The sequence below is a fragment of the Phoxinus phoxinus genome (assembly GCF_949152265.1).
Source record: "Phoxinus phoxinus genome assembly, chromosome: 3".
Classification (NCBI taxonomy): Eukaryota; Metazoa; Chordata; class Actinopteri; order Cypriniformes; family Leuciscidae; genus Phoxinus; species Phoxinus phoxinus.
The window spans coordinates 11,865,099-11,888,544 of record NC_136878.1 but is presented as its reverse complement, the minus strand read 5'-3'; the positions used below and the strand labels follow the sequence as shown (position 1 = coordinate 11,888,544).

At 38.3% G+C, this 23,446-nt stretch overlaps 1 protein-coding gene across 14 annotated transcripts in view; it reads right to left on the bottom strand.

Moving 5' to 3' along the window:
* sgsm1a (small G protein signaling modulator 1a) overlaps nucleotides 1–19,391 on the bottom strand; it is a 40,339-nt gene extending 20,948 nt beyond the window's left edge. For 8 of the 14 annotated variants that reach the window (XM_079607720.1, XM_079607722.1, XM_079607712.1 and 5 more), the window contains exons 1-3: nucleotides 19,227–19,391; nucleotides 19,068–19,111; nucleotides 5,844–5,919 (exon numbers count right to left, since the gene is read on the bottom strand). In XM_079607720.1, coding sequence (XP_079463846.1) covers nucleotides 5,844–5,919; nucleotides 19,068–19,111; nucleotides 19,227–19,245 — 139 coding nt within the window. In that variant the 5' untranslated portion in view covers nucleotides 19,246–19,391. The remainder of the gene's footprint in view (nucleotides 1–5,843; nucleotides 5,920–19,067; nucleotides 19,112–19,226) is intronic. The other 6 variants (XM_079607718.1, XM_079607724.1, XM_079607713.1 and 3 more) reach the window with 3 other exon arrangements.
* Nucleotides 19,392–23,446: the final 4,055 nt, after the last annotated feature.

The following is a 23,446-nucleotide window of genomic DNA, read 5'->3' as shown; positions in this document are numbered from 1 at the left end:
CCGACTCACTTGAGCACATACAGGTTTTTTTTTAGGGGATTTTGCCATTTGCATTCAGCGATATTATGCTATTTCCCAAAATACGCATAAAAATAGGTGGATGGAAACATGTTGACATTTCCATCTGCAGTGTGTAAACATCACTATAATCATGATGGCTAATTACTCCCCCATGGGCAGCCAGCAAAATCTGGCTACCCTCCATCCATCTCCTATTATCTGCCAGTACCACACTAGAAGCAGCAGCAATATTACATCATTACAGTAATAGCATACACACTTGTAATGGAATTCATCCATTATGGCATAATTAGACATTCTTTCCTTTCTCTCAAGTATTCCTGGGTTTTTTTTCTGATTCGGTTCAAAAGTGCCTAGAGGAAAATTTGCTCAGATGTTGCCCTTTCTTAGACCAGGGCATTTATTGGAGTTCATGAAGATTCTTTCATCATTTACTCATCCTCATGTTGTTGCTAAGCTTTCTTTCTTCTGCACAGAATACATTATGAGAAATGGTTGAGTCCATATTGAAATCTTGCATACGTTGGTACCTTGTCACATCTGGGCACAGTCTGAGACATTAAGACCTCATCTGAAACTCTGGATGATACACATGTGAAACTACTGGAGTATTTTGGAGTCAGCAAAGAGCTATCAATTTAATCTCATTGCTGTTGTAATATTAAAAAGATCTAATTTGGGATGTTTTTCCTATACTTGCCTCTTCAATGACCTCTAGTATTTCAAGCAGCAAATGTTCAGTGATGTGGCAGGAGACAGTTGAGTGGACTTGAGATGGAGACACAGTTGAGTGGACTTGAGATGGAGACAGAGCAGGGCAGAAAAAAGTCTCGATGAATCAGAACTCAGTGAATTACAGGAACAACCGGCTGAAACCAGAAACCAGCAATGCGCACGTGCCCTATAATCATCCACCGAATCCCACCGCCGATACAGGCACGTAATAAAACGAGTTAAAGAGACCATTTATCAAAAGGCATTTTTCAAGCTACTTTGATTGGTGTTATTCAGAAACACCACAGTGTGTTAAAAAAAAGTGCCTCCACAAGCGGTTTCTGTGAGCTTTAACTGCAAGGTTGTGTTGTATTTCTACCCCAACGAGACACTTTTGAGAACAACAATTGCTTGGATGCAGAGAGAGAAAAACAGTCTAATTTACAAACATTTCAAACCTGCCAACAGCATTTGACCCCTCGCAGAGTTGTGCTGATTAAATTCCACGGAAGGTAATATTGCTGTCAGCAGGGCAGTGCGCAGACACTGTTAGGGGCAGTGGCCCAAACCAAGAAAAAGGGACTGCACTGTACACATATACAATAGTCCTCCAAAATTCTTTGCTTATATACTTGCGGGTGTGTCAAGGAAGTAACTGGATGAGGATATTGCTATTCCCTGTTACAAATATTATAATAAAAGACTGCACATTCTTACATTCTACACTTTATTCTAGATAACGTTATGAAAAACACCATTTAAACATCAAGATATTCAATTTGTTAAAAATGTGTCATATAATGGAAATATGTAAATCTTAAAAACAGACTGATTTTCTTTTAAACCTCAGAATATAGATGGCTTAAGCTTCGAGATCGAGTTAACTTTACTGTATAGATACTGTTTGTGTACCCATCACTGCTTGTTTAATCTGCATCAAGCATTAATAGACATCTAAGCAGTGTGTGATTTCACTTCAGTATTTTGAGCTGCAAAAGATCATGTTGATAAAGAGGTTTAGCACATTTTTGCATCGCAGTCTGCCGAGTTCAGCATGGGCCATGCGGCAAAAATTACCTTTGCCCGAGTTTAAACAAATCGTGACTTTAACCGAAGACAATTATTTAAAGGTGAAAAGAGTTTACTGGAATGTAAAATGAATGTTGACACGCTAGAATTACGGCAGAGCACGGATTCAGATGCCTGGTGAGAGTGAAAAATGGAAACCCTGGGGTGGATTTGGAGCAGCAGAATAATTACAAAATGTTTTCAGCACGGCATCGTTGTTCGCCAGTGAACATTTGGTTTTGTTTCCATAGCACATTAACAATACAATTACAAATTGTCATTATTAATAATATTTTTATACAGGCCTAATAACAGTCTTAAAGTCGGCATGAAATCAAAATGGACCCTATTTACTTTGTTAGCTGATTTTACTAGTCTTGTGGTGAACAATTAATCCGTGCAAGTTAATACACAGAAAAAAATAGTTTGCCGTGGTTATCTTTAATCAAAGTCTGAAAAGTTACTTCCGGTCTGGAATGGTTCTTTTTCTGATGACGTAGGTTTGACGGCTTGGGTTGGTTAATCGCTTAACCACTCCCCTCAAGCCGTTACTCTGCTATGGGCGAGAGATGGAGAGGAGGAGCGCTAAAGTAAAACCCTGCCCTCTGTTCAATATTCCGTTTCACTCGGAAATGCGTCACAACACTTGAGAAAAGTCGTTTGCAACTTCCGGTTCACGCAGACTTTAAAGGGATACTTCACCTCTGGAAAGATGAATGTGTATTTAAAATGGGTAATTTATGTAGTAGAAATGTGAAATTATTTATGCATTTGGAGCCTTCTAGACCGAGAAAAGCCAGAAAATATATTTTTGGCTTATGGGGATGAAAGACAACAACTCCCAGAATGCATTTGCTTCGCTGCCCTACGAGGCCACTCCCAAGCCACGCCTACCGTTAAGAGAGCGCAGTTAAACAAGGCTAGGCTACTAGTGAGTCTCCGTGACGAGTCTGCCCGGGAATTTGAGATCGCCCAAAATGCCCAGGATTCAGCTTTTGCGTTCTACAGTCGCCATTCATCATGTTTACTGTGGCGAGCAGGAACGAGACTGACGGCCGCGGGAGAACGTGGACCGAACGTGGGCCGGTGGCGTGATTACTGATGAGCGGCACCTGTGAGACGCACCGGTCTCGAATCTCTCATGGAGGAGCGGGAATTTTCTTAGCAATGGTAAAACGCACATCAATCAACCCATCACTTGTTTAGCGTTCATGTCAACACTACATTCAGACTCACCAATCGGAATGAATTCAGTTAGATTGAGACAAAAGGTGTGCATGTAAACAATGAATGGCGACTGCAGAAAGCAATAGCCGAATCCCGGACATTTTGGACGATCTCGCCTGCCGGACATGTCCAGGAAAAAGAGGATGGTAACCTCTACAACTCAGCTTTCTCCACAGAATAAGAACCCGTTAGCTTAGCGCCTAAATAAAGGATGGCTGACACTGTTTGTACATTCTGTGAGTGAGATTTATGGGCGGGTTGAAAACATGCGGATCTAGCGCCTTCTACTGGCTGTAGTTTTTAGCCTCTGGCCAAAAAAATCCTCCGATGACGCAAAATGGCGATTTTTGATTCATCGGAGGATTTTTTTCCAGACAAAAAAAATACATAAATCTCTCGTCTCAGGGAAATATGAGGGAGGAAAGCATGGTAATTCGAAAATACTACAGGTTTTCTACTGATACAAAGCTTAATGCTAAATCCTGAAGTATCCCTTTAAGGTCTGAACACAGCACAATAATTAGACATCGATGAAAGTCAAATGCAGCTTCAAACAACGACTTTAAAATAAATATTTTTTAACATTTAACAAGAAACATTCTTCTAATATTTTTCACTGTCATTAATGTATTGTCCACAAAATAAATATTAAGCCAATAAATTAAGATGATTGATATAGCTACAGTTATCAGCACTGAGGTAGATTCCGCTCTCGTTGTGAATGAGAGAAATAATGCGCCATGCAGCGTCAGATGCCAAAAGCTCGGTCAGTTTTTGCTTTCACTTTCAGGGAATAATTGACTGTGGTCTGAAACTCCTTTACCTGCGTAACTTTTGTGCAAAGTTTGCAATTGCATAAGTGTTATTGATGGGAAATTGCATTTTGGGTGAAATATTTCTATGCAACTTGACATTTTTCTTCATCACCAACTACATATTTGCTCCCAAAATGATAGAAAAACCCTTGAGGACAAAAAGGCAGTGGCTTGTGCCCTGGAGCCACCTCTCTGCACACGAGAAATAAAAGCTGTTTAGAAAATGCAAATTGTAAATAAAGCTGGACAGGACAATAAAGCCTTCACCCAACACGGTGAACATGACTAGGCAGAAACTGCATTATTAAAGACTACTCATTTATTCTGTTTACGCACCGCTCGATCATTAAACATCATGTTATGGTACCTTGATGTGAATTTGCACAGCAACGGAGAAGGTGTGTGTCAGTGTGTGTGGAAGAGTGATAACTTTATTATGTGGACAGATTTACTGCTCACAAACAGTGGGTAGCACTTACTGCAGCGTGCTCGATCACACATTCACTTACTGGTCTATATATATATGTTGAAAATATCACTCTATGTTAATCTACACTCAATAAACATGACACTTCTCCTTTTACTCATACTCTTGACATTAATGCACTTTGGCGCTTTCCAAGGCCAGTTAAATGTCGGATGTTCAACCGGGGAATTAGCCAAACCATCATGCTGCCCAACATTAAGCGAGTACTGAAACTCAACTGATGGAACTGAAGTCGCCCATGGAAATTAGAAATGACATCTCTTTAAAGTGGTCATGAACTGCATTTTGTTATCACTTATAATGTTAGTATAATTGTCATAATTTGTCATAAAAATTGTCATAATTTAGAAATAAAAGGTAATTTTATACCCTGATTTTAGTTTTCTGATTTGAATGCTGTGTTAGAAGTGTCTGCTGTGAGAATGTAAACACCCACTGGTATGATTGGCTAATATCTTTGTATATGAAATAAGTATTACATGTGGAGTTTTTACTATTACAGCTGTCAAAATTAACTCATCACGAAAAGTGTTGATTGTAGCACTATATTTATCTACTCCCGTTGCATGAAATCAGTTTTTCACAGACCAAATTATCTTATGTGTCACGGTGTGGGTTTTGTGTCTTGTTCTTGTCTGTTATGTGATTCACTGTTTGCCATGTCTTGTTAATTGTCTGATCATAGTTTCCCCAGGTGTTTCAGATTAGCCACGCCCCCTTGTTATCTTGTCTAGCTCGTTTATCCCTTGTATTTAAGCCTTGTGTTTCAGCCCTGTCTTTGTGAGTTCTTGTTTGATTGTTTATGTGTATGTGTATGTGGCTGTTTCTGTTTCTGGTCTTGTAATCTTGTTCCTGAGTACCGTTTGTTAAGTTTTGTGTCTATTTAATAAGGTGTGCTGCGTATGGATCCTGCTTCATCCTTGCTTCAACCGCTACATGTAACATTATGCCATCCACATTAATATTATAGCTCTATTAATGGAGGTAAAGAATGTAGATTTCTTAATTTTTTATTTTATTTTAGATGTACAGTAAATTAACAATAACTAAGAACTGCATTATGTTTTCTAATAACCAATAACCAGTAACTAAAGCATATTTTAAACTTCCACTTAGTACTGTCTGTCAACCCTATGTTTGAAAACTCGTTTTTTAAAATCTAATTACATATAGGTTTATAAAAATGCTTTTGATTTTAGAGCATTTCAATTATATTTTTGATTAAATATTTTGTGTATTGTTCAGTTTATGTATTCTGGGTACAAAAGGCAGTGGATATTAACTTTATAAACTAGAATATCTGCACCAGGTAATCTTGCAGTGTAGATGGTGCTGTTTGTAAAATTAAAAGGCAAACTTTGAGCAAAAAAAAACCCCACTTAATTTTCTTCAGGCTGCAATGGTTTTAAATACACCAAAATGCATGAGTAGGGAATTGGGGTTTGAAATAAATAAATCAAATCTTTCTATTAACACATTTCAGCTAAATGGTTCAATGATCTTTGACTTACCACAGAATGAGACAATATGGCTGCTGTCTTCATGAACAAACTTCCTTGTGACTGCTTCCTCCATGATCTGCTTGACCTGTGTTGGACATGGAGACACAGCAGAGGCTGATTGAGTCAGCTGAATGGATACAGCATGATGAACTATTGCAAACTATTGCTAACTGCTTATTTAACACATTGTGGATGTTCGCATTATTGGTGAATCTGTCAAGCGATGCAGGGCTTATATGGAAGTAAATAATGATGACAATGTATTTAAAAGAAAAAAGCCAGTGAATTGCACTAATTAAAGAAAATATGCATTGCATTACCCGTGCTTGCATTTTAATGCAGTGTATTTTTAGGGCTTGCATTTTTATGGGCTGAAATTCAACATGGTCGTATATTTAAGCTGTGAATATTTCAATTAAAAATATTTCACACATATTTTCATTATAAAAAATTCTGAGGAAAAAAAATTTCGGTCCATTTTATTTCACTTTACAGATTCGAACAAGCAAATTTTAATGGTTTCATTTTTAATGCAAACAGTTAATGCAATGGATATTTTTTTTCAATTAGTGCAATTCAATAAGCTTTGTTGTTTGAAATACATTTGTCATTAATTTTCTTCCATAGCTTATTAACATATTTTCTCTAACAAGTATCCTCATTAGTGCCATCAAACACTCAAAGCTAGAAAAAAAACAAAAAAACCTTTGCAATAAATGACAGGAAGGAGAGAGTGTATACGTGGTGAGTAGGAAGAATGCATGACTCATCTCCCCTGACTATAAAGAGGAAAAGGAGAAATTGAGAGTCGGCATGCGTGATTTATGTATAAAGCACTTTCTCATCGTGACTGTTGATGGTGGTTTTACAGTAGAAATCATTCAAATAAAAAGGTCACAATTTTTATAATGTCCTGTATAGACTGCACTGCACACACACACACACACACAAAGAAATACACATTCAATAGATGATCACGTCAGATTTTGTGGGCGTTTACGTAACTTTAAGTGAAAGTAAACTGCATTTGCGTGTGTTCAAAATGTATTATTGGCTAAGTTGCAATGAGAGATAAAATGACACTAAAACACACGTGTACAATGTGCATAAAGGCTTTTCTGGACATTATCCAGTATGGAAGGGTCTGGCTGAAAGAAATTAGCCTGCTGATTGGCTTCAGGAAGTAGCTAATTTAGCAATTTCCTGTTGTGGGTTTCTTCCGTTGATACATAGGACATGACATGAAAGTGCGGGCAGGAGATGTGAAAGTAACCCTGGGTTAAGCAATGTTTTACACTTGTAATTTTGAAAGGGGTTCAGTTCCCTCCCGTTTCACCTCAAGGCTTGCCTCATGAAATATTTATACGCTTCTCACAGTTGTAGAAAGAAACTGTGATGCACTTTTCAATGTTAACACCTGAAAGAAAGAGTCAAAAGGGCCAAAATGCCATATTCTCCTCGGTTTTCCTTGTTTTTGGTCTTGTTTTTTAACAACCAGTGTGGCTTTACGTGGTAACATTTCAAGCACAAAGGAAAAATGTATTGCTCAAAGGATATCCTTTCTAAGCTCAGGAGACTTCAATTGATTTCTCAGTTACATTTCAGCTTTTTCTCAGATGCATCTACTGAAATCCCTTTGCATATTATAGTAACTATTCAAAGCTTTGGGGTCAGTTTGATTTTTTTTTAGAAGAAATTAAATATTTTATTCAACAAAACTTGTAACACAACAAAAATATTAAGCAGCAAATCAGCATATTAAATCATTTGTGAAGCATAATTTGACGACGATGAAATTCAGCTTTGCCAATACAGGAGTATTATTGTTTTTCTCGTATTTTTAATTAAATATATGCAGCCTTGGTGAGCTCAAGAGGGTTCTTTCAAAACACACAAAAATCTGAGAATTAAAGGACAATTCCGATGAAAAATAAACCTAGGGGTAATTAACACATGGTTACAGAGTAGATCGTTCTCTGGGATGCATTTTCATGATAATCGAATGTAAAGATTTTTATCACTAAAAACAGATTAGCTTATAACGCTAGTATATGGGTCATATCATAAAAGTAAATCGAATACCACTAACAAGGCTCAAAATAGCCTTTAAGCTAAAGTTGCCATTTGCATTGCAGTCTAATCTAGATATAAAAGAGATCCAATTTTTCCTTGGAACAGCTATTAAAATGCATCACATTTTGTTTGTCACATGCTGTGCTTGTGAAATGAAAGTAACTCAGCTAGTAAGAGTATGCAAATCAGAACAATAACCTAAGGTTTACAAAATGTGCCGTTTGAAATCTTAAAACCTGATGACCCAGAATCAATTACTATTGTAAGATAAAGCATGAACAGAGTTTAAATGAGCGAGAAAAGCCCATTAATGTGCTCACAGCATCCTGCTTTAGCATTCAGTCTGTGGGTGTACTCCGATTCTGATATTTACTCCCTGACCTTCTCTTCCATTTCCACATAACTAATGCAGCAGGACAACACAAGCTCTTCAGAGCAAAACTTGTTGATTTGGTGTGACCCCACTTGCCCTGAGAAAGAGTCAATGACTTTCTGACATTTTTTCCCCCAAAATCTGGCATTTAAAAATCCCAGATCAAACTATAAAAAAAACTAAAAAATATATTTCTAACAAACTACTTAATCTCAAACCACCTGTCAAAACAAGAGATTAATGTTGACTATTCGGATTACGATTTTTGAAAGTGATTTACTACTTGAAAAAGACTTTCTACATCCACATGCTTGACACAGATGGTGAAATCTAATCCAGTGTATTGATTTTCTTCTCACGTAGTATTTCATATTCAAAACATAGCAGCTTAACTCTGTTCCAATCAACTTAACCTCAAGAGTTTAAACGCCAAGTATGACTCACCGGAGCGCTATACATAACACTGTAAATGTTTCTCATCATAGAATCACACCTATCCATACCTTCAGAGAGGGAGAAAGAAGGATGCAAAGGAAACACTTTCACTGAGAGACTTGCACTCAACAGATCACGACAGTATGATTCACAAAGATCAGCAGCACAACCACAGAAGTACAAAAGCCAGTATTATTAGACACAGGCATACGTTTTGTGACACCAATAAGATTATGATGCTGCCAAAGCACACATTCTACCGAATGTTTAAGGCTGGTTTGACTTTTTAACATTGTGTCCGATGCACTGACTAGTTTTTTCTCTCCCTTGTAAGACACGAAAATACTGTAAAGCAAAATCTGAAAGAGAATTTAAGAGAGAAATTTCAGTCGTTATCATCCTTAGTGGTGCTTGCTTCATGCTATTGACCTGAATGATACTACAAAATGTGCAGCATCAGTAGAGGTGGAAGAATGGTATGGGTCATGCTTCATGCATATTTAACCAATACAGCCAATTGGGAGTGTGCATACACTAGAAAGAGAGGGGAGAGAGAAAAAAATCTCTGGACTGATGAGTTGAGCTGGAGGACAGCATGCCAGGAAGTCTTGTTGATGAACCCTTCAGTGCATCTTTCAGGAGGTTAGAAGTTCATGAAAGCTCTTACTTTGTGGTTGACTCGATACACAGATAAACAAATGAGATGTTTAGCTCTCCATAACAGGGATACACAAATCCGATACTGACCTTTTTTAATGGATCTAGTGACTCTAATGTAAGTAACCAATTCAAAGTGTGTGTCAGTCATAAAAACTACCATTACATTGGATACAACTTGCACACTATTCCATGTTTTCTTAAAGGGATAGGCTAGTTCACTCAAAAGTTACAATTACACTACTGTTCAAAAGTTTGGGACCGGTAAGCGTTAAGAAAATTACTGCTTGAAATTGATCAAAGGTCACAGTAAATACATTTTTTTAAAATTTCCATTTCAAATAAATGCTGTTCTCTTGAACTTTCCATTAAATCAAAGAATTTTTTTTTTTACGTCACCAAATCATCTTAGAATGATTTCTGAATGATCATGTGACACCGACGACTGGAGTAATGATGCTCACAGGAATAAATTGCATAAAAAATTTAAAAAATATAATAAATAAATATATTAAGTTGTAACAATATTTCACAAAACTATTAAATGCAGTCTTGGTGAGCACAAGAGGCTTCTTTAAAAAACAATGATTCTTACCAAGCCCAAACTATAAAAGGATCTATAAATATTCTAAATTGATCAAGAAAAAAAAATCAGTTCTGATTTGTACTTGACTAAAGTCACTGATACTCGGCCTTTCTGTTACCGCAATCAGTATAAGAAAATACATTATTGTTTGGAGCATGCATACTCTCTGGAGCCTTTTGATAATTTCTTTAACAGAGATCATATTTTAAAGCTATGTAATTTTTTAAGTTGATTCTTAGCAAAAACCACTTTGTTGTTTCAAAATTATATGTGCTCATTAATGTATAATTACTTCTACCAACTAGTCAAGTATTCTCGTAAGAGAATCTGCCATTTATAATACATACGAGTGAGCTGCTCGAATGGCGGAAGCCATGTTGCGCCTCCATCTTAAAAATACATTAGCCAAAGGACATACCTGGAAAGCTTCGTCTTTCGCGTTTTTACACTCAGTGGCACCGTGACGAATGCGAGGGGGAGATTACTCGCGACTGCCGGCAGATTTGAAATAATACGGCCACTGTAGCAGTTAAAACGCCCTCGGAATGGGAGGGGCTAGAAAGTAATATTCAGTTGGTAGTCATATACTATTTCACCGCTAGATGGGAGTAATTCCTACACAGTGTAGCTTTAAGGATACCACAAAACAAAAAGACAACAACATTCATACATCAGTGAGTGCATTGCCATGGCTGAAGTAAAGATCACTGATGCGATAAGAGCAAATAAATCCATTAATAAATGTTTACTAATGGTGTCTAAACTCGTATCAATCAGCCTCATTTAGGCTGTGTGTGTGTGTGTGTGTGTGTGTGTGTGTGTGTGTGTGTGTGTGTGTGTGTGTGTGTGTGTGTGTGTGTGTGTGTGTGTGTGTGTGTGTGTGTGAGAGAGAGAGAGAGACTGTAGGGGTCTATTTGGAGCTCAGCTGTCCCTGATGTCTCAGCAGCATGACAAAGGTTTCCATGGAGATAGCATGGAAAGACTCACAGCCTGGGTTGCCAAGTTACTTCCCAAAAGTGTTGGCACCACATTAAACTGTTGCTTAAACTCGGAGCAGACCCCGATGAACAATTCCGACTATGAATAGGAATGGCATTTACCACTATTTATTCCACCAGCACAAAAATGATTTGCCACATATTACCACGCTTCATCACCCTGAGAGAGCGAATGTGTGAATTGAAAGGCTAAGAGGTTGAGTGGATTATTACACTACTCCATAAGAACAGGCAAATTCACACAATGAAAGCACTTACAGTCCCAATCATACTTCAAAGCTGTCAATGGACAACAAATCCACAGGACTCTCATTTGGTGTTATGTAATATTGCCATTTTCTGACATTTACTGCTGCCACGGTTTATAAAACACAAAAATGTAATACTTTAAAACCGAAGGCCATCCTATAAAGGGATAGTCCACACAAAAATGAAAATTCATTCGGCCATACGCAGACTACTTGCACCTAAAGCACAAATGACGCGACTTGTGACGCCGGAAGTAGCGTAGTGTGTCATGGCGTAGCGTAAATATCAACAGTACGTCGCATTACTCGCATAAGTTGCGCTTTAGACTTAAGTGGAATCTGTATGTTCGTTTGGCTGGAAGCTAGGTTATTTTACTTTATAAAATTTTAAAGTTTATGTAACTTGTTAAATATTAATATTTTTCTTACACAAACGCATCGCTTCGCTTAGAAGGCATTTATTAACCCTCTGGAGCTGTGTGGAACACTGTTATAATGGATAGATGCACTTTTATGGACTTCAAAACAGCCATTCACTGCCATTATAAAGCTTGGATGAGCAAGGACATTTTTTAATATAACTCGATTTGTATTCGTCTGAAATAAGAATGTAATATATACCTAGGATGACTTCAGGGTGAGTAAATCATGGGCTAATTAATATTTTTTTGTGAACTATCCCTTTAAGGCCTGTTCACACCAAGAACGATAACTACAAAGATAACTATAACGATAACTACATTAGCGTCCAGACCAGCTGACGATATCTTTCTGTTGATTCTAAGAGCACTGCAGTTCTGTCGTCTGTCGCTTTAAATGCTCGAGATCTTTAAAAAAAGGATGGATTCTGATTGGATGTCAATGTTGGGTTCATTCATAAGCTGAAAAAAAAAATTACAAAAAGTGATTCCAAGCGCTCTGGAAAGCATCCTGCCCAGTATCAAACCTCATTTTTAAATGACATATTTATTATCATGTGCCATCTAGGTATAGATGCTGTAACACCACAACCTCCTGGAAGCAATAAAATATAATAAAAAAAATGCCACATGCTGCGTTATTAAATCATATTAAGCGTGTAAATCAATTGTGTACATAGCAAAATGCATTATACAGTCTCGCATAGCTGCTAATTATTTAGTTATGCTGAAGAGAGACCAAAACATTGAAATGACGCCAAAGTGAGCTTTTGAAAAAAGAAATGCACAATGAAAAGATAGCATTTGCATGGTATACTGTATATAACATATATAGTTGAAGTTTCACACCATTAGAGAAGCTCTGTGGGTGGTGTTGATCTAAATCAGTCCACGATCCATATGGCTCTACAAGAATAGGTTTCATGTTTCTTGGAGAAACATTTCCCATGACACATACATGCATGGTGTTAATGCACAGCATGACCAATCACAAATATCTTGAAGCACTGTCTAAAATTGGACTACTTTACTACTACAAGGGGATACATGTACATATTTTAGATCTGATTATTGATGGAACTGTTCCATCACTAAACATTAAATTATGTTCTCTACTGATCTATTCTTTTATCTGCTAGACTAAAAACAGCTATGCCCTTGTAAGGCCTTATTATACGGCTCTGATAAGTCATTTGAGACATACTGCAGCCAAATATACATTTGCATAATAACCACAAAACTGTATAATTGACTGTTGTCCAAGGCAACCCGATTTCCTTTGCAGCTTTTGCTAGTATCATTTCTCTTGTTGCACTCTGCGGTTCAATTTCTCTTACAAATAGATTCAACTCACCCAGTCGTTATCTTTGTGGGTTAATTTAGCAAGAAATCAGTAGTCAGTTATTACCCTTACCAAAATTCCCTCCTTTCCTTTCTCCGTAAACACAAATAAATAAATGTTTTCGATCCTGAATGGGCTTCAGCACTGAACATCTCGTATGTCTTTCTTATCTGACACACTGAGCTCAGTTAATAGACCTCTCTCCTAATGAGCCGATGATCTTTATCAGGTGCAGAGCTTTGCTCTGAATTTTCCTTTATTGCCCCCTTTGTTTTAAGAAAAAAGCTAGTCATTTGCTGCATCCGAATATGCCCACTTTCATGAGCCGAGTATTATGTCCCAATTCACAGTACTCAATACAGTGGGCGAAAAGTACTCGGATGACTTGCTACTCTTTTGCGAGATATTGAAGTGTGCATACGATGGACACTTTACCATCCCATTAGGTGACGTGAGAGAATTTGTGAATGGCAGTGAAGCCACGCAACTGATACCGTATAGCCTATAATAGGTAACATGACAATTGCGGATGTAGTTCGTATTACTATAATTATAGTAATAAATACTAGTATTGCTATAATAATATAATATATAATATAATAATGCTAAAGTATTATAACATAACATTTAATACATATATTTTTTCATTGAAATAATAAACCACTCTAACTAATTACAAAGGAAAAAAATTATAACACATAATAATGGCACCGAGCATTGCTGAATGATATTTTATAATATAGGCTATTATCCTGAAATTATCTCAAAAGCAATGAATGTACAGTGAATGTATTCCATTACAGGCAGATTACTCATTCAGTGAGGATCTGGAAGAAACATTTCATCTCCTTAAGTTCATGTTCAAACAAAATCAAAGATGACCCAACGCCGGCGATATGTTATGCCCTAAATTTATGATTAACTAACTGTATTTTTGTATGTACATTTTTGAAATGCATATTCTGTAAAGCTGCTTTGAAACAATATGTATTGTGAAAAGCGCTATACAAATAAATTTGAATTGAATGTTTTAATACCAGGTGAACTGAATTCTATGCCATTTCATCTGTGTATGATCCACCATCAAAAAACATGTATGCCCATTTTAGCTATGCATTATTATAGCTATGCATTATTATATAAACTATAATAAATAAGGGAGTCTGAGTCTAAAGATAAGGTAAAATCTTATCCTATAATATAATTTATAAAATAAATAAAAATAAAACATAATATACAGTTGCATATTATTATTCAACCAGTTTGCAATGAACAAATCAAACAAAAGTAATTGAAATAGCTGCTCAACGCAACAAAAGTTTCAAGTGGTTTCCCCAAACTCAACTGAAAACTTTTGGAAAAAATTTTTTAAAGAAATTATTCAACCTCTTCATGGCAAGCATCTTTAGCACTTAGTAGAACACCCTTTTGCTGTTATGACCTGCTGCAAACAAGATGTATGACCAAACACCAGCTTCTGGCAGCGTTTCTGAGGAATCTTAGCGCAGTCCTCATTAGCAATGGCCTCCAGTTCAGTAATATTCTTGGGTTTGCGTTCTGCAACCGCCTTCTTCAAATCCCACCAGAGATTTTCTATGGGGTTCAAGTCGGGTGACTCTGATGGCCACTGTAGAATCTTCCAGGACTTCTTCTGCAACCAAGCCATGGTTGAATTTGAGGTATGCTTGAGATCATTGTCCTGTTGGAAGGCCTAATGACGACCAAGCTTCAGCTTCCTCAGTTTCCAGTGCCAGAGGATCCAAATCAGCTTCACCAAGCCCCACCACGCTTATAGGCAGAGGTTATTTTCAGCATAAGTTTCATAATCTTCTTACACCAGACATACCGCTGATCCATAGGGCCGAAAAGTTCCAGTTTTGTTTCATTGCCCCACAGAACAGAATCCCAAAACTTCTGTGGCTTATTTATATGATTTTGAGCAAATTGGAGCCAGATTTTTTTAGTGCTTTTGGTTCAGTATAGTGGTTTTCGTCTTGGAGTTCTGACATGCGTTTAGTACGCGACTAACAGTGCAGCTGAAACCTCAGTGCCTGCTGCCAACAAGTCTTTCTGCAGGTCTTTTGCAGTCTTCTCAGAAATCTGGTTGCAGCCGTTGTTAGCTTCCTTGTTCTGCCCCGTCCAGGTAGTGTAACAACTGTTCCTTTAACTTTAAACTTACAAACTATGCTTCCAACAGTGTCTCTAGGAACATTTAGTGCCTTCGCTATCTTTTTGTATCCCGTTCCTTGTTTGTGAAGGGCAATTAAATCTTCTCTTAACTTTTTGGACCATTCTTTTGACATATTTCTAACATGCAGCCCAACTTGACACTCAACAAAGGCCTTGTCCACACGAACACGGGTATTTTTATAACCGTGACTTTTTTTACGCGGTTCGCCCGTTCGTCCACACGGAAACGCAGTATCAGGTCACTGAAACCGAACATTTTTGAAAACCCCGGCCAGGCTGAGGATTTTCAGAAACGCCGGTTGCAGTGTTGTCGTGTAGACAGTAAAACCGGAGTTTTTGCCTTGCGACGTCAAAGTGCGCGCCGTTATCCGCTGTGTTTGACATCAGATTGTGCGCCGCTGACGGCTTCTGATTGGCCAACGTGGCTTTACGGTTAGGGTTATATCGCCGACTGCTGGTGTGGAATGCTCTTGACGGCACTTGATAGCGTGTTTTTGCGTTTTCATGTAGACGGAGATTTTTTCAAAAACGCAAGAGGAAAAACTCCGGTTATAAAAATACCCGTGTCCGTGTGGACATGGCCAAAGTCAGTTCAGAAATTTCATGTGTTCTAGCTCAAGCACACCTGGTGCAACTAATGAATTGATTATTTGCATCAGGTGTGCTTGAGACAACACCTTTTTTGCAGATTTGTTCTGTTGTGAGGGATTCTATTCAAGGGTTTGAATCATTTTTAAACTGCATTATAAGTCATTAAAAGCATTTTGCATTTTCAGTTAAATTTGGGGAAATTACTTGAAACATTTGTTGTGTTGAGCCATTTCAATGACTTTTGTTTGATTTGTATATTGCAAAAAGCTGAAAGGTTGTACATTTTGCCAATAAACCTGATTTGCAATGGGGGTTGAATAATTTCGATTGCAACTGTAAATTAATAGAATCTAGCAATCTGAAACAAAATATTGCATATGGCTATATGTAGACCAATGTTTGATTCAACTGGAGTTGGTATTCAGAGATGCTAGACCTAGAAGATTTAATACAAACAGTCCAAATACAGCGCATTTATAAATACTTCTCAACCACATCAGCATAATATGGCTTTTGTTTAATCACTTACAAATTCATTAGGTATAATGATTCTCAGTGGCTCGACACTTTAAGCTTTTTTGGTTTGCTCATATTTGTCATGAGGTTTAAGTGTTTCTTGCACACACTGAAATAACATCTAGCGGAGTTGTTTTGTAACAACATATTCAAACACTGGTCTCTGCACACAGAGATTAATTGGCTGATGGACTCTAACAGATGTTATTTTTCCCATAGAAATATATAACCAGGAGGAAAAGCAGTATGATTTGATCTTCTTTGCTATGTTTTACCGAGATACTGTCTGTTTTGGTTCCAGAAATCAACAAGGCATGTTACATGATTTAATTAAGGCTGAATCTTTCGTGACCCCTTAAAAATGACACTATATCTGTTCAATCTTGGACATTGTTAAAATCTCTAGAATCACTTAAGAAATACTATTTAGACTCTGACTCTATGGCTATTCAATATATTGTTTAATAAATGCTAATCAAGCACAAAAACATTATTGACATGATGTAGGGTTTCAGTGCTGCCATGAACGTAGAGAAAGCCTACAACATCTTTACTTTACTGTAGAACCAGTCATTTTTAACACAATTACCATCTGTACAATACATAGGCCTACATCCCACATAATTCCCCAAACCAGTGCATAAAATGCAAAAAGGACGCAGATATCATGTTATTATGTCTGCAAGTGAAAGAACAAAGTGATCTATCAAAACTCACGATTTGCCACGACATCTAGTCTTACTGTATAGCTAAAGTCTAATTGACCAATCTAATGATGTTTCTATTTAAAAAAAAAAAAAAATTCAACAGCATCTTTCATAGCAATTAAATAACTTTGCATAAATATAAAGCTATAATTCAGGTCAAGGTGGATAAAGAGGTTCTTTGAGGATACTGATAAGCAATGTATTAAACTAGCTTTGTTAAAGGAAGCTGAGAGAGAAAGGTAAACAAATGGTGGGCTGCTGGGTAGTGTGGAAAGCCTTTCTGCGCATGACCCTCTGCTTGTGTCAACACAGGTGTGTGTGAGAGAGAGAGAGAGAGAGAGAGAGAGAGAGAGAGAGAGAGAGAGAGAGAGAGAGAGAGAGAGAGAGAGAGAGAGAGAGAGAGAGAGAGAGAGAGAGAGAGAGAGAGAGAGAGAGAGAGAGAGAGAGAGAGAGAGAGAGAGAGAGAGAGAGAGAGAGAGAGAGAGAGAGAGAGAGAGAGAGAGAGAGAGAGAGAGAACAAACAGATAGTGACAAGACACAGAATGAGCCTGTTTGTTGCTTTGCCTATGCTCATCATATCAGCAATGTAATATCTGTAATAATGGTCTGCCGTAATTTTAGTTAACAGCTGCAAAAGGGTAAACATGCACTGCAAATGCCAAACGACTCTCGAAGTGGCAGGTTTCAGGAAGCTTTGCTTTAAACAAGAATACATTTTCATTATGAGCACCATACGGCGCAGGGTGAGAGTTCACCTCCCTCCACTCTTCTTGATTGGCTGTTTCGGTCATCATAATAATGTGTTTCAAGTGCCAAAATGTCATTTTATGCTTCTACTGGGATACACTGAGACACAATGCAATGACAGATTATGGACCAGGCTCTGACTGCCAAGAACCTCATGTTGAGATGCCCAACCATTGCAAAAAAAAGCCACCACAGATGTAAAATTAATCTTGTAACTGGAACTTTTTCTCATAACTGCACTATAATTTCACATCGTTTGGGCATTACATGATGAGAACAAGGCTGGTGCATGGATGAACCATAATCTGTCATTTGGCACATAGCTAAGAGTTTTACATTTAAAAACATAAATATACCACAGTACCAGTGAGTGAGTCTCTGCCACACAGGACTGATAAGTACACCAGTGACTGCAATCCCAACTCATAATAGTGAACCATAAATCAAATTAGAATCCATACAGGGCATGTGCAAATACTAGGAAATCATCTACAAATTCACACCCAAATTCATATTCAAAATCCATTGAGCAAATGCTTAAACATAGACTATACACATGCATGCTTGCTTAACCCAAAAGGATTATTGAAACCTATTAATCAAATGAAAGGACTGAAAGGCAAAGACAATACAATGCAATTTGTGGAGGCAAAGGAGATCAATAGCACAAATCAATCAAAAGATGCCGTGAGCCTTAAGCTGGATTTTTCATTTCCAAAAAAAGATCATCCATTAACAAACACAGCTATTTTTAAGACTATCAGTCAGTCTGAGGAGTGAGATTTAAACATGTAGAAAGTGCTTATAGAATGTTTCTGGTTTGTTAAATGGAGATGTGGACGGTAATAAATAGTAGCTACACCTGAACGAAACGTATGCAGGTACATTAAGCCATTACGAAATGTGTTATTTGAAAACCAGATGTATTAAATATAATAATATAACATAAACCTACAAATCTCATCCTCACTATTATTTTATTAATACAGACATTAAGCTGCTTTGCAAAGAAATACATAGTATGATAAAAGCTGGTATTAAGTTTGACAGCTTGATGGGGAAAAAGATAAACAGCTGTACAGCATATTCATGAAAAACGAATAAATAATTCATTATATAGGCTACTCTAGACTGAGGGAGCGCCGATTTTTGCACAGTACAACAACAACTATACAAACAATTAAATCGAATAGATGTGCTTATTTTGCTTTCGCATGTTTATTTTAGGTTAGCTCCGATGTTTGGTTACCTATCACACATTTTGTAGACATGTCTGAAATATGAGTCACATTTTTAAAGGGCGTTTCAGCCTAATGTTCACTTGGCTTTATTTGTTTTTACTATCACTTACCTCCTTCTTCACGTTTCGCAGCAATCTCTGACGGGTTTCGACTTCTAGGAACGGAATAATGGTAGACACAAGTCATTATTTATTGTGAATAAGTCAAGTAAAACGTGTGATATTGTGGTTTACAAGTGTTTGGGAAAAATAAAAGCAGAATATTCTCACCTGCTGTTACGGTTGCCATGATTCTGGTGTTGAGCTCTCACGCGCTTCACTCCCCTGACGCTCGACACTCGACTGGATGAAGCCAAAGCTGTTCAATCTTTCTGACTGGCGGCGGGCGCTTCTGCGAGATCACGTGACCTACCCGAGATGTTCCATAGAGGTGGAGATGACGAACTCGTTGTATCAAAGATTTATAACAAACCTAGAGTGAGCTATACGTTCGAATTCATATTAATCTGCTCAAATAAAGTGTGTAAAGTGTTTCATTTGTAAATTAATCGGTGTTTTAAACTAAAAGAACATGAATAATGGGACCTATTGTAAAGTGTTACTATAAAATAAGTGTCTACAGAAATCCAAATTATCCAACCACATTTTGACCAGAAAATCTCTAGCCAATCAGAGAAGCAGGATTTCAGGTTTACAGACGTGTCTCCAGAGAGAGCAACGTTTTGAAGAAGGGATGAGGAACAAACTGGGAATAAATGGCCGATCAAAACAGCCATTTATTCAACATAAATGTAAATTGTACAAATATTAAATGCTGATGTGTGTATGTAATGTAACTCCAAATCAGTTGTTATGGTGAGGTTCCAATCTCCTATTGACATGCTACTGACATTATTAACAAGAGCAGCAATATTGACATCGGTCTCTACTGCATAAAAGATGGAAAAACAAAAGGAGTGTTTGCTATTTAAATCCTCATTGAAAGTGCATCCTGTTCCCTGCTACACAAAGACAATATGTTCTCACATTTCGGAATGAAATTGAACTGAGAAACAGTTGGAAATTTGTAAAAAGCTTACAGGACCAAACCTTCAGCAGCTACATGTGTTGCTAAGCAACACTGTAGGGCACCATTAACAGCGCTAATTGAGTAAAGTCTGGGGAAACTGTGTGATCTTGTCACCATATCTCAGGGGAAATGCCACCTCATTGTTGAGGTAAGACATTTGTATAATTAGCCTACATTTAATCGAGACAACCAAGATACAGTTAAAAAGGGTAAAAATAGAGAAGATGGTGTAAAACAGTTTCACACTTCTTTCACAAGAGCTTCATGTATCGGTGCTCTGGGAGTTCTGGGAATATGATATTTTTGATTAGCCTATAACAATAGGTTACTATCGTAACCCCGGTTCTCTGAAACATCGAGTGGAGAGATCCACCTATGGGAAGGGCATCCGTACCTGACCTCTGCAGAAGCATCCAATTGCACCAAGTCTGGCTAGACAGACAGAAGCGCGCAGCCAATGCCAGGTAAGGCCCCGCCCCCTTACCTAGGGGCATATAACGCCTGCAAGCGCTGCTATTCTCCAGTAAGTATATTCGCTTCTCGTGCGGCAAGCGGGGCAAAGCTGGTGGATCTCTCCACTCGATGTTTCAGAGAACCGGGGTTACGATAGTAACCTATTGTTCTCTTTCATCATCTCGTGTTCGAGATCCACCTATGGGAGAGACATGGACAGCTCCCCGATTGCCCAATACACTCACAGTGAGGTTCTGAAGCCAGAGAAGGACGGTCGCCCCAGGGGGGCGGTGCCTGACACGTCCCATAATCATGAACCTGCAATCCTGACGCACACACATAACTGCTGTGCACAAGCAGGACATGAAACATGTATGTGGTAATAACCCCAGCAACACCAATGTGCATATATACACCCAGGAAGGAATGGAAACATGTGCTTGGTGACAGGAATGTGCATGGCCTGCCGGCCCATTCACTCCTTATTCGTTACTTCCAACGGGGTTACAGGGAAGGGCTAAGAAGACCCCACCCCTAAAACCGAATGTGCTACCAAAATTCTGGTGACATCCAGCCGGTAGTAACGCACAAAGGTATGAGGAGAAGCCCAACTGGCAGCGGAGCAGATGTCCTGCAGTGACACTCCCCTAAACAAAGCCCAAGAGGCGGCTAAGCCCCTTGTGGAATGAGCTCTGATGCCCTCTGGGGGCTGCACTCCCTTTGATTCATAAGCCACAGCTATAGCATTCACAAGCCAATGTGAGAGGCGTTGCTTAGATATGGGACTCCCTTTGTGAGGGGGCGCCCATGAAATAAAGAGCTGGTCGCTCTTCCGGAACGCACTGGTCCTGGTCATATATGTCTGTAAAGCACGGACAGGACACAGAGCATTTAGCCTCTGATCCTCCGGGGAGGAAAACGGTGGAGGGTGAAAAGCGGACAGCTCCAAGTGAACGCAGGGAAGCACTTCGGCATGAAGGCCGGATTAGGCATAAGGGAAACCTTATCTCCACTAAGAGAGAATTTAGTGCACGAGGGATGAACCGAGAGTGCATGTAGCTCACTGACACGTTTAGCTGATGCCAAGGCCAAGAGCAAAACTGTCTTGAAGGACAGCAGCTTAAGGGAAATACTTCCCAGAGGCTCAAAAGGATGTTGAGACAGAGCCTCCAGCACCATGGAGAGGTCCCACTCAGGAACAGTTCTCCTGACGACTGGCAAAGAGCGACGGGCACCCTTCATAAATCTGCGGATTAGAGGATGTGAGAATGTCAACTGGAGAATATAGCAGCGCTTGCAGGCGTTATATGCCACTAGGTAAGGGGGCGGGGCCTTACCTGGCATTGGCTACGCGCCTCTGTCTGTCTAGCCAGACTTGGGGCAATTGGATGCTTCTGCAGAGGTCAGGTACGGATGCCCTTCCCATAGGTGGATCTCGAACACGAGATGATGAAAGAGAACTGTAGACTGTAGTTTAAAACAAATTAAACTGAGGTAAAAAGTTGCACCAAACGTTTGCATTAAACATGATTATGTTTCTCAGTTAAAGGTAGGGTAGGTCAGAATTGTCTAAAAAAAACTTTTATTCAAATTTGTTTAAACTGTCTTTATATACCAATGCATAATTAAAATGCAAGTACTCTGAAATAGAGAGTATAAAAAACTGAGTGACTCTAGTGTATTTAATCTTCAATAAACACAGCTCATTAATTCCATTCACTCCCACCTAAAAACGGGTGCGCGAGTGTGCGCACGTGGGCAGAGCCAGTAATAGCGGCGGTAGTCATGGCGACGGAGAGTGACAGTCGCGCAAGCCAATCCTGTGATTCGTCCCGAATGGAAATAATGAGCTGTGTTTAATGAAGATTAAACGGTCTATAATAATAATAATAATAATAAACTTTATTTATATAGCACCCATCACAGAAAGAATCACAGAGTGCTTTACAAGTAGCAAGTATACCATTTAAAAAACATCATACTAACATAAAAACATAAAACATAAAAAGCACAATCAATTAAAAGCTTGTCTAAATAGTAGTGTCTTCAGCTGCTTTTTAAAAGAAACAATAGAATCGGCCACACGCAACGACAAGGGCAGGGCATTCCACAATTTTGGAGCAGTTGCCTGGAAGGAACGATCTCCCCTAGTTTTAAGGCGGGTTTTAGGTACCATCAGGAGATTCTGACCTGAGGAACGAAGAATACGAGACGAAGAGTAAGGGGTCAACATGTCAGTGATGTATTGAGGCGTCTGTCCATGTAGTGCTTTAAAAGTTAAAATTAAAATTTTAAAATCAATTCTGTATTTTACCGGTAGCCAGTGGAGAGTAAATAAAATAGGAGGAGTAATGTGTGCCCTTCTGTTTGTTCCTGTTAAAAGCCTGGCTGCGGCATTTTGAACCAGTTGAAGGCGCCTCAGAGAACAATTGTTAAAACAAGTAAAAAGAGAATTACAATAATCTAACCGTGAAGAAATAAAAGCATGAATGATCATCTCCATGTTAGTTTTGGGCAGTATTGTTCTTAATTTAGAGATATTTCTCAATTGATAAAAACAGTTTCTGACCAGCTGTCTAGAATGACCATCCAGGGACATCGATTGGTCAAACAGAACACCAAGGTTTCTTAGGCTCGTCTGGACAGAGGAGTCCAAGGAACAGAGGTGTTGTTTAATTTGCGATATTTTTTGTTCTGGAGCAATGATCATAGTTTCAGTCTTTTTTGTATTCAGTTGTAGAAAATTGTTATATAACCAAGACTTAATGCATGATAGACATTCCAATAAATCCGTTAATTTTTCAAACTCAGAATCATTAAAAGAGCAGTACAACTGAATGTCATCAGCATAAAAGTGATAAGACACATTATTAAAACTTCTGATTATTTCACCAAGCGGACTCATATATAATAAAAACAAGAGAGGACCTAAAACTGAACCCTGAGGAACTCCATACAACAGAGGGGT